General features: G+C 62.1%; 1 protein-coding gene across 1 annotated transcript in view; it reads right to left on the bottom strand.

Moving 5' to 3' along the window:
* Positions 1-1887: 1887 nt before the first annotated feature.
* PAX1 (paired box 1) overlaps positions 1888-13219 on the bottom strand; it is a 36202-nt gene continuing 24870 nt past the window's right edge. Inside the window, exons 2-5 of the mRNA XM_040612214.1 lie at positions 6690-7482; positions 5517-5659; positions 5020-5239; positions 1888-2509 (exon numbers count right to left, since the gene is read on the bottom strand). Of these exons, the coding sequence (XP_040468148.1) occupies positions 2418-2509; positions 5020-5239; positions 5517-5659; positions 6690-7482 (1248 nt within the window). The 3' untranslated portion in view covers positions 1888-2417. The remainder of the gene's footprint in view (positions 2510-5019; positions 5240-5516; positions 5660-6689; positions 7483-13219) is intronic.

Raw genomic sequence — 13219 nt, 5'->3', positions numbered from 1 at the left:
TTGTTGTTTGGGGTTTTGGCAGGTTTGCAACAGTCTTGGAAGGGAATGACTCAGGCACTCGCACACCACCCCAGCAGGACACTGATTAAAAGGATCAGGCTCTGCGCTATGTCTCTGTCCAGCCCTAGCACTGTTGTCTCACTCATCCCAGACATCCGTCAGAGCCCCTGGTCCCGTCTCCACAGGGTGCAGGAGCACTGCCCCATGCTGCATGGGATGGGGGAGATGAGGAGCCACTGCTGGCTGCCCACACAGCAGGGTGCTGTGAGCCCGGCTGACAGCAAGTAGACATGAGCACAGGGTGCTGGGGGGCGGGGGCGCAGAAGTAGGGTGCCTCCAGCCTTGAAGCATCCCAAGGGCCTGGGCTTTAGGAACTAGAAGGTGGTGCAGAGCTAGATGTGGCTGGCAGCACCAGACAGCTGGCTACGGGACACAGCACAGCATTTTCAGGCTATTTCTGCCTTTTTACAATGGACTGCCACCACAGTGGTGGGCATTGCCACTTACCCAGCCCCCTCTGCAGCGCAGAACCTCAGCACCAATAACCAGCATCTCCCAGCTCCCCAGCAGGAGGGCTTTTTGGCAGTCTATACAAAGGACAGACTAGTTTCTTCAGGCTTTCGAGCAGTGAGGTTTCTGCATTGAGGATGTGAAGGGCTCCTCTCACCTCCCAGCTCAGCAGAGTCACAAGAGAGGCAGGGCTTGGGCTGTGCCTATGTTCCCCTCTTTCCTGGGAGGGGTTGTATTTCCCCAGCTGCTGCAGCCTCAGGGTAGACAGAAAGGCCATCCATGCTGAGTTCTAGCTTTAAGGGTGTTGCTGTCAGTCACCTTTTGCAAAGCTCCTCTGCCGTATACTTGATTGTAGCTTTAAATGGATAAACCTGGCAGGGGACTAGCCACAGCTGTTAGTCATCCCTCTCAGGTGACCTGTCCATCCTCACATCCTTTAAAAGGTAGCCAGCGACAGTTTAGTGGCAGATCTTGCTCTGGGATAGCAGTACTCCTGCCTACTTAAAATTCTCTCCTTTCCCTACTGTGCTCTGTAGTCAGTTGCAAAGACCAGCTCCAGCTGGTGGCTTGAAGCAGCAGAGGCAAAACTGAATTTTGCCACCCTGAGGTTGAAGGTAAAATAATTTCCTTGAGCTGGGACGTCAAAGGTGGCATCCACCTCGCTCCTTCCCTCCCTCCCACAAAGACACACTCTCTGCAAAAAGCCAGGCGTGTATTCTCCTGCCAGGATATTTTCTCCCTGCCCTGCTGTAGGACCTTCCCCTGCTCCAGACAATGAAGGGACCGAAGCCAATGGCAGCGGCTGGTGAGCCAGGGAATGCAAAAGCCCAGTGGAGCCCATCCTCAACGTGCCCCAGCTGGCTGGACAGGAGGGGGATAATGAACCCTGGTGGGTGGGCTATGAGGGGCAGCCCTGCTGCCAGTCCCCCCGCTCACCTGTGGCCAGGTAAGGCAGGTGGGTACCAGCCCCAGGGCTGGGGGACAGCCACCCACCTCCCTGCTTGTGCCCAGAGCTGGCGTCTAGCCCCACAGCATCAGGAGTCATCCACCCAGCAGGGCCACTGCTCTGCCAGTGCAGAACCCCAAACCTGCACGTGCAGTTAGGCACGGGGAGCAGGGCTGCAATACACTCACAGCAACGCAGGGCCCTCGGCTGGGCGGGTGCATGAATCCAGAGCCGACACGGAGCGATTCCTCCCAGCCAAGGGCTCCGAGATCCCGCCGGGTCTCTGCCACTCACTGGCAACCTGCAGATGTTGTCTGAGGCTGGGGGGCACCGGGAGAAGTGATGGTGCTCAGCCAGACCCCAGGCGAAGGAGGTCAGTGGTGTGTGCCCACGGTAGTCATTTTTTATTAAGGTTTGTTATTATAAAAATATATCATAAAATGTGGCGCGTTTGTCCATTTCTACTCCGGGGCAGAGGCACCAGAAGGCTGGGACGGAGAGGGCTCCATCGCACAGCCGGAGCTGCTCCCTGGAGGAAACGTGCTCCCTTGGGCTGGGACAGAGCCGGGGATGCTCTGAGCAATGTCTGGTGATGGAGGCATTCACTGCCCTGCATCCAACAGTCTCCAGGGACACGGGAAAGAGAAAGAAAAACTGAAAACAGTGGGAGGGGGGAAAAAAAGACAAAATAAAGAAGAAAAACTGAGTCTCTTCTGTCATCCCTTTCTGATCCGATGGAGGTAAAGCATCCCTCTGGGCAGCACGAGTGAATGTCCCGTCCCGGCCGTGCTCCCCTGCACGGGATTTGCCGTGGGAAGATGCCACCTCTCACTGCCCAGGCTGTCTCCTCATCCCCACAGGCAACTGGCAGAGGTGGTGGCACTTTGGGTACAGTTTGGTGGCACTTCAGGCTTCAGGTACAGTTTGCCGGTGCTTATTCCAAGCGTTGCTGTCCACAGCTCTAGGAAGAGGAGGCTGGGATAGAGAGTCCGTGGATGGTATTTAGAGGGTCTGGAGATTTCCCCACAGGGCTGGCAGGTTTTCTGTCCACGACTGCAAGAAGGGTAGAAGCGGAAAAAATATAAACGACAGCAGCATGGCTTGATGGACTCCGAGCACATCACTGCAGCCGGGCATGTCCTATGCTTACATGCACATGGACCCCCTCCGACAGCCCCCCAGGAGCAGCTCTGGGCCTCCCACCTGCCTGCCCCCAGGAAAGCCACCGCTTCCAAAAGGGGCTGCCAGGCTCCATGTATCAGACCTCTCCAAGGGAGCTGGAGAGGAAAGGGGGGATGGATGCATCCCCCAAGCACTACAGATGGTGACAGACGCCCTCTGCCATCACTGGGGGTCCGGATCTGCTGGGGGAGGTGACCCAGACCCATCCTAGCCACACAGAGAACACATCCGATGCACTTTCTTCAAGTCTGTGGCCAGGGTGCCCTGGGAGGGGACTGTGCCACCAGGAGAAGGATCTGCACACCGTGCCTGCTGCGGCTCAGCTCCTCCTGGGCTTCCCCCCAGCCCCAGCTCACCCCAGGCACAGCACAGCCCCGGGAGGCATCGCGGTGCAGGGCCCAAGGTGCCATCTGTCCCTCCTCACCAGCCCTCGGGGAGGGGACGCAAAATATCCCAGGGCTGCTGCGGGCACCGGGCAAGCAGGGAGGTTTTTCTGGGGAAATAACGGCTGTGAAATCAGAAAAGGTCTGAACCAGAGGGGGAAATCGCCTGGCTGAGTTTACCTTTAGCTTCTCTTTCTTTCTCTCTTTCTTTCTTTCTCTCTTTCTTTCTTTCTCTCTTTCTTTCTTTCTCTCTTTCTTTCCTTCTCTCCTTCTTTCTTGTCTTCTCTCTCTCTGCCCCCTTCCCCTCGCACTGCCTCTCTCCCCCTCTGCCCTCCCGGTGCGGGAGCAGGTGCGGAAAGTGGGAGCCTGGCCAGCCGCCCCCGGAGCGGAGCAGGGCCACCCACGCTCCCCGCACCCACGCAACCCTTCATCCACCATCCCCGCTCGGGGCCAGGGGCCACGCTGTGCCTGATAATCCGGGATTTGGTTTGCCCCAGATACGGAGCACAACCAGAAAACCAATCCGAAATAAATTAAAAAGAAAAAGAGCTTTTAAAGGGGAAGAAAAAAGAAAAAAAGAAAAAAAAAAGAAAATAAAAAAGAGCAACAAAAAGACTGCAACAAAACACAAAACCAAAAAACACAAATGTTTAAAGAAAGTCTGTGGGCCTTTCGGCAGAGGCAGCTTGAAAATTAGCAAGTCAGAAAACTCAGCCTCCAAGTCACTTAAAATACCTCAAAAAATAGACTAAATGCACGCGGGTAATCTCTCCTCCTCCTTCATTCATTTCTTTCCTTCCTTTTTTCTTTCTTTCTCACTTTCCTTTTCTCTCTTTCCTTTTCATCCTCTCCCTCACTTTCTCGCAATTTGTTTCTCTATTTTTTCCCCAAATAACTGATTTACAATTATCTATTTTCACCATTGATAACTCGTCCCTGTTAGCTGACAGCTGATGGTATAACATGCAGCAGTTAGCTGTAGTTAGAAGTGGTAAAGGGTTGTGTGTATATATATGTATAAAAAAGAAAAAAAAAAAAGCCACCAAAACAAAAACCCAAACCAAAAAACCCAAACACACACTACCAACAACAAATTAAAAACGCAGAAAACCAGCAATAAACAAGTGGAATAGTAAGTGGGAAATGAATTGCAAATGTGAAAAAGAATAGAAAGGTTAATACCACGAAAAAGGAGAAAGACACCGACAGGGATTTCATACGCAGAACAGAGGGGCTGGGATTTTTAAAACGAAACCGCCAATGGAGGAAATAAAGCTTCCGTCAATGAAGCGAAATAATTAGCAGGAGGTGAGAGAAACGTCCCTGCTATCTGCCTCCGGGTCGGACCCCCATCAGGGGAGCCTCGGGGGACACCCCCCCACGCACCGCCCGAGGCGGGGCGGCTGCGCCGGTACAGCCCGGGCCAGGCTGCGGCGGGGTTGCCCGGTGCCGCATTGCACCGGCCGCAACCAGGCGGGGGTCCGGGGGGAGCAGCGGGTCCTGCCCGACCCCGCCGGGACGACGACCCCCGGCCGGGGGTGACAAGCACAGGATGCGCCCGAATCCCACCCCCCGGCGCTGCCCAGCGCGCACCAGTGGGCACGGAGAGGAAGCGGGGGACCCCCGTCCACACCGGCGCTGCGCGGCCGGAGCCCGGACGGGAAGGGGCTGCCCGGGGACACATCGAATGCTGCGCCGGGGGGCGCCGGGGGGCTCCCAGCCGCCGGAGGGGCGCGGAGAGGAGCGGGGCCGCCCAAGGCGTGCGCAGCTCCAAGGCAAACGCCGGGGGCCGCGGCCGCCAGCCCAGCTGAACCGCCCGACAGCCCTCACGGCGGAGGCGGGGGGAACATTACGGATATTTAAAATATTCCGCGAGGTGACCCCTGCTCGCAGCTCGGGGGGCCGCCCCACGTCCCTCACCCCCCCTCGCCCCGTTCCCCTCCCGCACCTGCGCCGCGCCGGCGGTGCCCCCCGCTGTCCCCGTCCCCCCCCGCTCACCTTCCCTCCCGGGCTGCTTGAACGCCATCGCCGTGGCCAGGTCGCCGCCGTGCACCGCCACGCCGGGCCCGTGGTGGGCCAAGGGGGTCCCCTGCGGCTGCCAGGGGTGGCCTGGGGGGATGTAGCCGCCGGCCGGCCCCCCGTAGACGCCGTGCTGGTTGGAGGGGGGGTAGGCGCAGGCTGGGAGGAAGCCGCCCACCGAGGAGAGCCCCGGGGCGGGCTGGGGACAGGCACAAAGAGAGAGGTAGGGTACACGAGGGCGGGGGGGGGGGGGGGGGGGGGGGGGGGGGCGCACCGCGGAATTACAGCGGGGGCTCCGAACAACCCGCCCGGGGCTGGCTGTCGGGGGTGCCCCCTCGGGGAGGGGGTGGCCGGCGGGCCGCGGCGGTGCTGAGCTCGGGCGGAGGGGGAGTGGGAATCACGGGAAATCGCCCCCCCACCTTGTCCCTTCCTGCTCCCACCCCGCCTTGCCCCCTTCTGCCCCCCATAGCCGTTACCTGCGGGTACTTGATGTCTCCTTCCATGGCAGCCTTGTCGATGCCGTTGACTGCCTGGGCCGGGGGGAAGGCCGTCCTGTTCACGCTGGGCCAGTCTTCCATTTTGGGGGGGTAGGCAGACCCCTCCGTGCCAGCCAGAGCCCCTGGGGAGGACAGCGCGTTAGCCGTCGCACCCCTCCCCCGGCGTTCGTCCCTCCGGAGCAGGGGTTGGGGCGAAACGGGGGGAAGACCCGGGTGCTTAAGTGCCCGTTGGTATGAAGCCGATGGGGGGCACACAGCCCCGCCTGGCCTCCCAGTCCCCCCAGCATCCCGCGGGCACAGCCCGCTCCCCCGCCAGCAGGGCCGGGGTGGCCCGGGGAAGGCTCGGTCCCGACGGCCGAGATCGGTACCTGCTTTGGTACCACCCCGGGGGGAGCGGCTGCCGTACCCCCCAGATCCCGTCCCTCCGCCCAGTTCTCCGCGCCTCCCCATCACTTCCATGCTCCCAATAATTTAGGAGGCCCAATTTCTTTTCTGACGAATGTGATTTATAAAAGTGACATCGGAATTTTAAAGATAAACGATTTCACGGAGGGAAACGCATGCGGTTGATTTACTCGGGCTTTTGCAAGGATAAAAGGACTCGCACCCCCACACACACACCCCGCCACGTCCCGTGTCCGCCCCCCCCGCCCCGGGCCGGCGCTCGGGGCTGCTGGCGCTCCCCTCCCTCCCGCGGCTGCCCAGCGCCGGCCGCGCCGGCCCCGCCGCTCCCCCATCCTCCTCCCGGCTTTTAGGAAAACCGGGGCAATTTCTCGGCGGGATCCCGGGCAGCGCCGGGCCTGTTTTCCGAGGGGGCTTTCCGCCTTCTTTCTCCCTCTTTTTCCTCTCCCCTGGTTTGTTTTCTCCCCCTTTTTACCTCCTTTCCGTATTTCTATATACTATTACTTTTTTCCCCTTCGCAAAGGGAAATTCAGGGCTCCGAATTTGCGGTCGGCAATCTATCATCCCTACGAAAATATTTTCCACATTTTTCATAAAAAGTTCAAGATGTCTGAGCCTCGACGCATCTGGCCCTGCCGCCCCGTCCTGCCGGAGCGGCGTGCGGCGATCAAAAAAAGCCAACAAAACCCCCAGAAAGAAACGGGGGGGGTGGGGGGTGGGGGGGGGTGGTGTCGCGAAAGACCCGCTCACCCGTCTGCTCCACGAAGGTGCGGATGCCCAGGATGTTGGTGACGGAGTGGGCCGAGGGCCACGAGCGCGGCAGGCTGACGTGGGCCGCCCCCACGGGCGCCCCGGGGTGCCCCCCCATCTTGGCAGCCGGCGAGGCCATGGGGCTGGGGTAGGGGTACTGGTAGATGTGGTTGTAGGGCAGGGCGGGCTGGGGCGGCGGCTGCTTGCCGCCGTCGTAGGGGCCGGGCTGGGAGAGGCTGCCGATCTTATTCCGCAGGATCCTGCTGATGGAGCTGACCGAGGGGACGTTGTACTTGTCGCAGACGCCGTCGGCCAGCAGCCGGTCGCGGATCTCCCAGGCGAAGATGCCGGGGTCGCCCTGCTTGTAGTCTCGGATGTGCTTGACCACGTTGGGGGTGGTGACCCGCGGCTTGCTGCCGCCGATGGCCCCGGGCAGGATGGAGCCGGTCTCGTTGTACCGGGCCAGGATCTTGCTGACGCAGCCGTGCGAGACGCGGAGCTGGCGGCTGATGTCGCAGGGCCGGATGCCGAGCTGCGCCAGCTCCACGATGCGCAGCCGGATGGCGTTGGGCAGCGGCCGCCCGTTCACGAAGACGCCGCCCAGCTGGTTCACCTCCCCGTACGTGTGCTCTGCGGCGGGCGGCCCCGGCCCCGACGGGCCCGTTACCGGCGGGCCCCTCACCGGCGGGCGGCCCGCGACGCCGGCGCGGAGGGAGGGAGGGGGACCGAGACGGGGACCAGCACCGGCACCGGGGCGCGCCGCCGCGCAAGGCCGGGCCCCGCCGGCGCACGTCTAGAGTGGGACGGGGACGGGGCTGCGACGGGGATGGGGGGGGGGAAGGAAAAGGGGGGGAGGAAAGGAGTGGGGGAGGAAAGGAAAAGGAAAAGGTAGAGGAAAGAAGAGGAAAAGAGCGGGGAAGGAAGGAAGGAAGGAAGGAAGGAAGGAAGCAAGCAAGCAAGCAAGCAAGCAAGCAAGGAAGGAAGGAAGGAAGGAAGGACGAGGAAAAGAGTGGAGAAGGAGAAGGACAGGGAAAAGGGGGGGAAAGGGAAAAGGGGGAGAAAAGGGAAAAGGGGGGGGAAGGGGGGGGGGGGGAAGGGACAAGGGGGGGGGAAAGGGAAAAGGGGGGGGAAAGGGAGATGGGGGGGGTAAGGGAAAAGGGGGGGGTGGGTAGGGAAAAGGGGGGGGAAAGGGAAAAGGGGGGGGAAAGGGAAAAGGGGGGGATAAGGGAAAAGGGGGGGATAAGGGAAAAGGGGGGGATAAGGGAAAAGGGGGGGGAATAAGGGAAAAAGGGAGGGAATAAGGGAAAGGGGGGGGGAAGGGAAAAGGGGGGGGATAAGGGAAAAGGGGGGGAATAAGGGAAAAAGGGGGGGAATAAGGGAAAAAGGGGGGGGAATAAGGGAAAAGGGGGGAAAAAAGGGAAAAGGGGGGAAAAAGGGAAAAGTGGGGGGAAAAGGGGAAAGGGGGGGAAAAAGGGAAAAGGGGGGGAAAAAGGGAAAAGGGGGGAAGGGGAAAGGGGGGAAAAGTGGGAAAGGGGGGGAAAAAGGGAAAAGGGGGGAAAAAAGGGAAAGGGGGGGGAAAAAAGGGAAAAGGGGGGGAAAAAGGGAAAGGAAAAGGAGGGAAAGATAAGAAGAGGAAAGAAAACCGAGAACGAGACAGAAAGGGAGAAAGAAAGGAAGGGAGAAAGGAAAAGACAACAAAGGAGAAAGAAATAGAGAAAAAGGAGAAATAAAGACAGGAAAACAAAAGAAGAAATAAAAAAGATAGAGAAAAGGAGGGAGGGGATGGAGAAAAGGAGGGGGGCAAAGACAGAAAAAAGAAACAACGAGAACGGGCAAAAGAACCGAAAGAAGCGAGCGGTGTGAGAGGGCCGGAAGGCAGAGGCGAGGAAGGGGGGAGCCGAGAGCCCTTCCCAGCCGGGCACGTCGTGCCGGACCCCCGCCCGCCGCCACGACGGCCCGGAGAGCCCCGCTGCAGCCAGGCCCCTCGGCCGAGCCGCAGCTACGGGGCTGGGGCCGGCGGGCGGGGGGCCGGCCCGGGGCCCCCCATCCTCTCCGCTCCCGGGTTCCCCCCACCCCACCATCCATCCCCGCGAAGGGACACCGTCCCCGGAGCCCTCCCCGCGGCCGCCCGCGCTTACCCCATCGCCCGGCGCCGGGGGAGCGCCGCGCCGCCCGGGGGGGGAGCACCGCCTGCCTGCCGCACCGCAGCCCCGGCCCCGGCCCCCGGCCGCCGCCGGCCCGGCATAGAGCACCCGGGGAGCGGCGGAGGGCGGGCCGGCGGGGCGGCAGCCGGCGGCGGGGCGCGGGGGTGTCCTGGCGGCGCCGGGCCGGTTCCCCACTCGCGGGGAGCCCCCGCCGCTACTCGGATCAATTTGACGTGGGAAGCACGTCAATCCCGGCCGTCACGGTGCAGGCCCCGCCGCGGGCCGCCCATTGGCTCCCGCGCCGCTCCTAAATGGCCGCGGCCGCCGCTCCCCGCCGCCGAGCGGGGGCACGGGGGGGCCGGCACCCTCCGTCCGCCCCCGCGGGACCAGCGCCCCCCGCGGGACGCCCCCCCGCTCAGCCCACCACCCGTGTTAGGGCTGGGGTCCGCCGTGGGCGTCCCCACGCACCCCCCACCCCCTCCCCCCCCCGTGAGGCGGCAAGGTCCTCCCCGGCGCCCTCCCCCACACTCGTTCCCACGCGGGACGCGTTCCCACCCGAGGGCAGCACCTGCCCCGCCTCTAGCTCCGACGGCCGCCGCGGGAACGGAACCCACGGGCGGGGACATCGCCAAGGGGCTCCGTGGCGGGAGGGGAACGGTGCTTCGGGGGTGGGGGGGATGTTACCGGCTACCGGTGCGGTCCGGAGGCGGGGGACCTCGCTCGGCAGCGGGGGGCTTCTGCGGACCGGGGACCGGACACCTTCCCCGCCCGGCTTCCCCTGGAAAGCTGCTGCCGCCCACCCGGCATCCACATCGCTGCTTTCCTACCCGAGTAATAACGCCTGAAAGCAGCCTGGTAAAACGTGGATGGGGAGAGTGTTTGGGGGATCTCTGTGGACGACACTCCCCCGCCTCCCCGAAAGGTCGATGGGACGATCGTGAGTGTTTCCCCTCATACAATCGCGGGGGGGTGGTGGGGGGAGAACCGCCTTGCAGCCAGGCGCGAGCATATCTTTGCGGCCTCATCGAAAACGCGCCTCTCCTCCGGTTTTGGGCTGGGGGTGGCGGGGGGCGCGGCGGGCGGCGGCGGCGGGCATCAGTAGGCAGGCATCCCCCCCGCCCCGGGCACCGGCCTCCCCCCCGGCAGCGCGAGAAGCGGCGGGCAGCAGAGGCAAACGGCATCTGGGGCGGGGGGCATGGCACCCGTGGCGGGGGGCACGGGGAGAAACCCCCACGCGGTGCCCACCCAGCCGCCCCCTCCCCCCCACTTGAGATGTGGGATTAAACCCTCGCGCGGGGTCGGGGCAGACGGTGCCGCCTGAGCGTTGGAAATTGGTCGTCGGGAAAAGAGAGCGGATCGATTAAAAAGCAACGGAGAATGGCAAAGGGGTGGGGGCCCCGTGTCTGCCCCCCCCCGCGGCCCCCCCTCCCCGGCTACAGCCCCCGGGGCGGTGAATTGGCCGTTCTCGGCCGCCGGGGCGGGGGCGGCCGCCGGCAGCCTGCGGGGAGGAGGCAATCGAAAGGCGGCCGAGCAAACCAGGTGTCCTTCGCCCTGCCCCGGTAATCCAACGGGACGATTTCTGAGGGGCAGTGGGGGTCCCCTCCCACCCACGGAAAAGCCTTTTCCCCCGGGGATCGCGCCTAGCCCGCGGCCGGGCTCGCCCGCCGCCGCCGCCCGCCCGGGGGCCGGGGAGAGCTGCCCCGAGCCGGGCCGAAGCCCCCCCAACTCCCGGCCCTCCCCCTTGCCGCTCGGAGGGGCCCCGGCGCGGGAGCATGCCCCGGGCGCGGCCCGACGGGGCCGGCGGGCAGCGCGGCCGCAGCAGCAGCCCGGGGGTCGGCGCGGCTGCCGGGGAGCCCCCGGCCCGGCCTCGGCCGAGCCCACCCGCCCCTCCTCGGCCCGCGCCGATCTCCTGTCTCCCTCTGTTGGGAAGCGCGGAGAAATCCGCCGGCTGTGGGGGGGACGGCAGGGGCCGGGGCCGCCGGGCAGGCACCGCTCGGGGGAAGCCGCGGGGCACAGCCCCAGGCCGGGCGGCCGCCGGCATTAATTAACGTGCCCGCGGTCGTTAACGCGCCCGCGGTGCACGAGCGGGCCGGCGGTCTGTGCACGCTCCTTCGCCTCCCGAGGGGGCTCTCACCGTGATGCGCACACGCGCGCCCGCAGCCAGCTCGCAGCCCTGCTCCGTGGGACGGGGTGCGGGGAGTCTTCCCCGTGGGGTTCAAAGAAAAAAACCACCCACCCACCGCGCAGGAGAGGCACTCCGCGGACAGCCCCTCCACCGGGCACCTGCTGCGCTGCGCAGCCCCCCGTCTCCCAGCCACGGCCCCACGGGCTCTTCCCTGCTCCCCCCGCGGGCCGGGCCGGGCCGGGGGCTGCCCCGGGGGCCTCTGGCTCCGCAGGTCTCAGGCCAGAAAGGACAGGGACTGGCGCCCGCGAAAGGCCGGGGGATGTGGCCGCGGGAGGGGCCGCCCGGCTGCAGGCGGCTGTGCGTGGGGGTAGAGGGGAAGGGAAAGAAGAAGAAAAGGCGAAGATAATGAAGAGCGAAAAGGAGAAAACGAAGAAGGAAAAGAGTAATAAAAAAAACAAAGAAAGAAAAGGAGGAGGAAAATAAGAATAAAAAGGAAACTAGAAGGAAAAGAAGAGGTAAAGGAAAAAAAAGTAAAAATAAAGGAAAAGAAAAAACGTAAAAAAGACAAAAGGAAAAGGATAAAAGGGGAAAAAAGGGGAAAAAAGGGGAAAAAAGGAAAAAAGAAAATAAAGAAAAAAGCCAAAAGAAAAAAACGGGAAAGGCAGAAAGGAAGAGACGAGGGGCGGCAGGGCAGGGGCTGCGGGGAGCGGGCAGGGCGGGGGGCAGCCGGCAGGTTGGCGCAGGTAGGGCTGCAGGCAGGGGGTTCCTCCTCTCCCCCGGCACAGCCCCCCGGGAGGGACGGGGCAGGAGCCCCAGGGCCGGGCGCCCCCCATCGGGAAGCCCACCACCACCACCACTACCCGCCGACGGCACCGTCCGACTCACCCGCCGCGCCAGGGACTCATTAACGCGGCGCTGCGAACCCTCCGCCCTGCTCAGCTCCCACGGCCGGCCGGGGTCTGCCCGGCACCCCCAGACCCGCTGCCGAGCCCCCCCGCCCTCCCCCAGGACGGTGTTCGTTTGCTCCGGCTCATCGCCCCCCTTCCAGGCCCTTTCTCCGCTCCCCTCCCGGCCCCTACCGCCGCTGCCGCCCGGCCCCGCTTGGGCTTGGCCGCCGCCAGCCCATGGTCCGGCGTGGAAAACAGCAGGCTGGGGCTAAAGCTGCGGGTGGGGGAGCCCCGGCCGCCCCGGGGACCCCCCCGGAGCGGAGACCGCCGCCCTGCGCGGGAAGATGCGCTGCCGCCGCGCCTCCGAAACAGCGAAATACATTTTTTTTCCCCCTCATTTTCTTTTCTTGCCGGAGCTGTGACAGAAAGCTGAGAAAAGGGAAAAAAACCGAAACCCAACACCCTTATTTTAACTATATTTGCAGAAGCTCTTGGGCATTCGTGTGCGTTTTTACACTGGGCTTCATGTGCCAGACGCACCATTTTGCATTGTTAGTTTCGCTGAATAAAAATGTGTATTAACAGGTAGCTCCCTTTTAAACAGAGATATCGGGAGTAGTGCTCTACTGCAGCAGCTGACAATTAATCTAATTAAAAGTAGGGGTTCCCGTGTGTTTCATTATTTATGCCATATTCGTTAATGAATCAGAAACGCTGTGGCTCCTCGCAGGGGTATTTAGCTCGGTCGTGGTTACGGAGCTCGTTTTCCGCCACGATCAGTCGCAGCTGGCAAACCCCGTTGCAGCGAGTTCAGCCCGGGTGCCCGCTCACAGGAGGCACGGTGCGACGCCTGGCATTGCTCCCTGGCGAAGGGCACTGCAGTGTCATCTGGGTGCCCGCGCGTGTGCTTTTTGTGTCAGTAGGATCACGAAATTATTTCTGACTTTTTTTTTTTTTTTTGCTTGAGCGTTTAGACGCTGGCTAAATATGGGGAGTTGAGCAATCCTGCTGTCATGACAAAAAATGCTTTCTGTTTTCTAAAGAAAAGACTTTGCGAGCTTAAAAAAGAAAATAATTCTTCAAAGCTTAATGTGCTGTCTGAGCCATTTCGTTTAATCATATATTTCAGTCTGGTAGAGGCCACAGGTTGAGTAATTAACAATAACTTGGTTTCATTTGTCAAAAGCAATTTAGTTGTATAAAATATACTCCACTGCAAGCCAGAAGGCTCCTCAATTCCACATGGAGAGAAAAAAAACCCCAAAAAACCAAAAACAATTCCACCCCGCTCACCCCCCGATTTTTAGATTTGGATTTTTTTTCTCTACATTTTTGATCACAGATTCTTAATGTGAAAATGATAGTGGGATCCTG

The sequence above is a fragment of the Falco naumanni genome, chromosome 12 (genome assembly GCF_017639655.2).
Source record: "Falco naumanni isolate bFalNau1 chromosome 12, bFalNau1.pat, whole genome shotgun sequence".
Taxonomy (NCBI): Eukaryota; Metazoa; Chordata; class Aves; order Falconiformes; family Falconidae; genus Falco; species Falco naumanni.
This window is presented reverse-complemented; position numbering and strand designations above follow the sequence as displayed.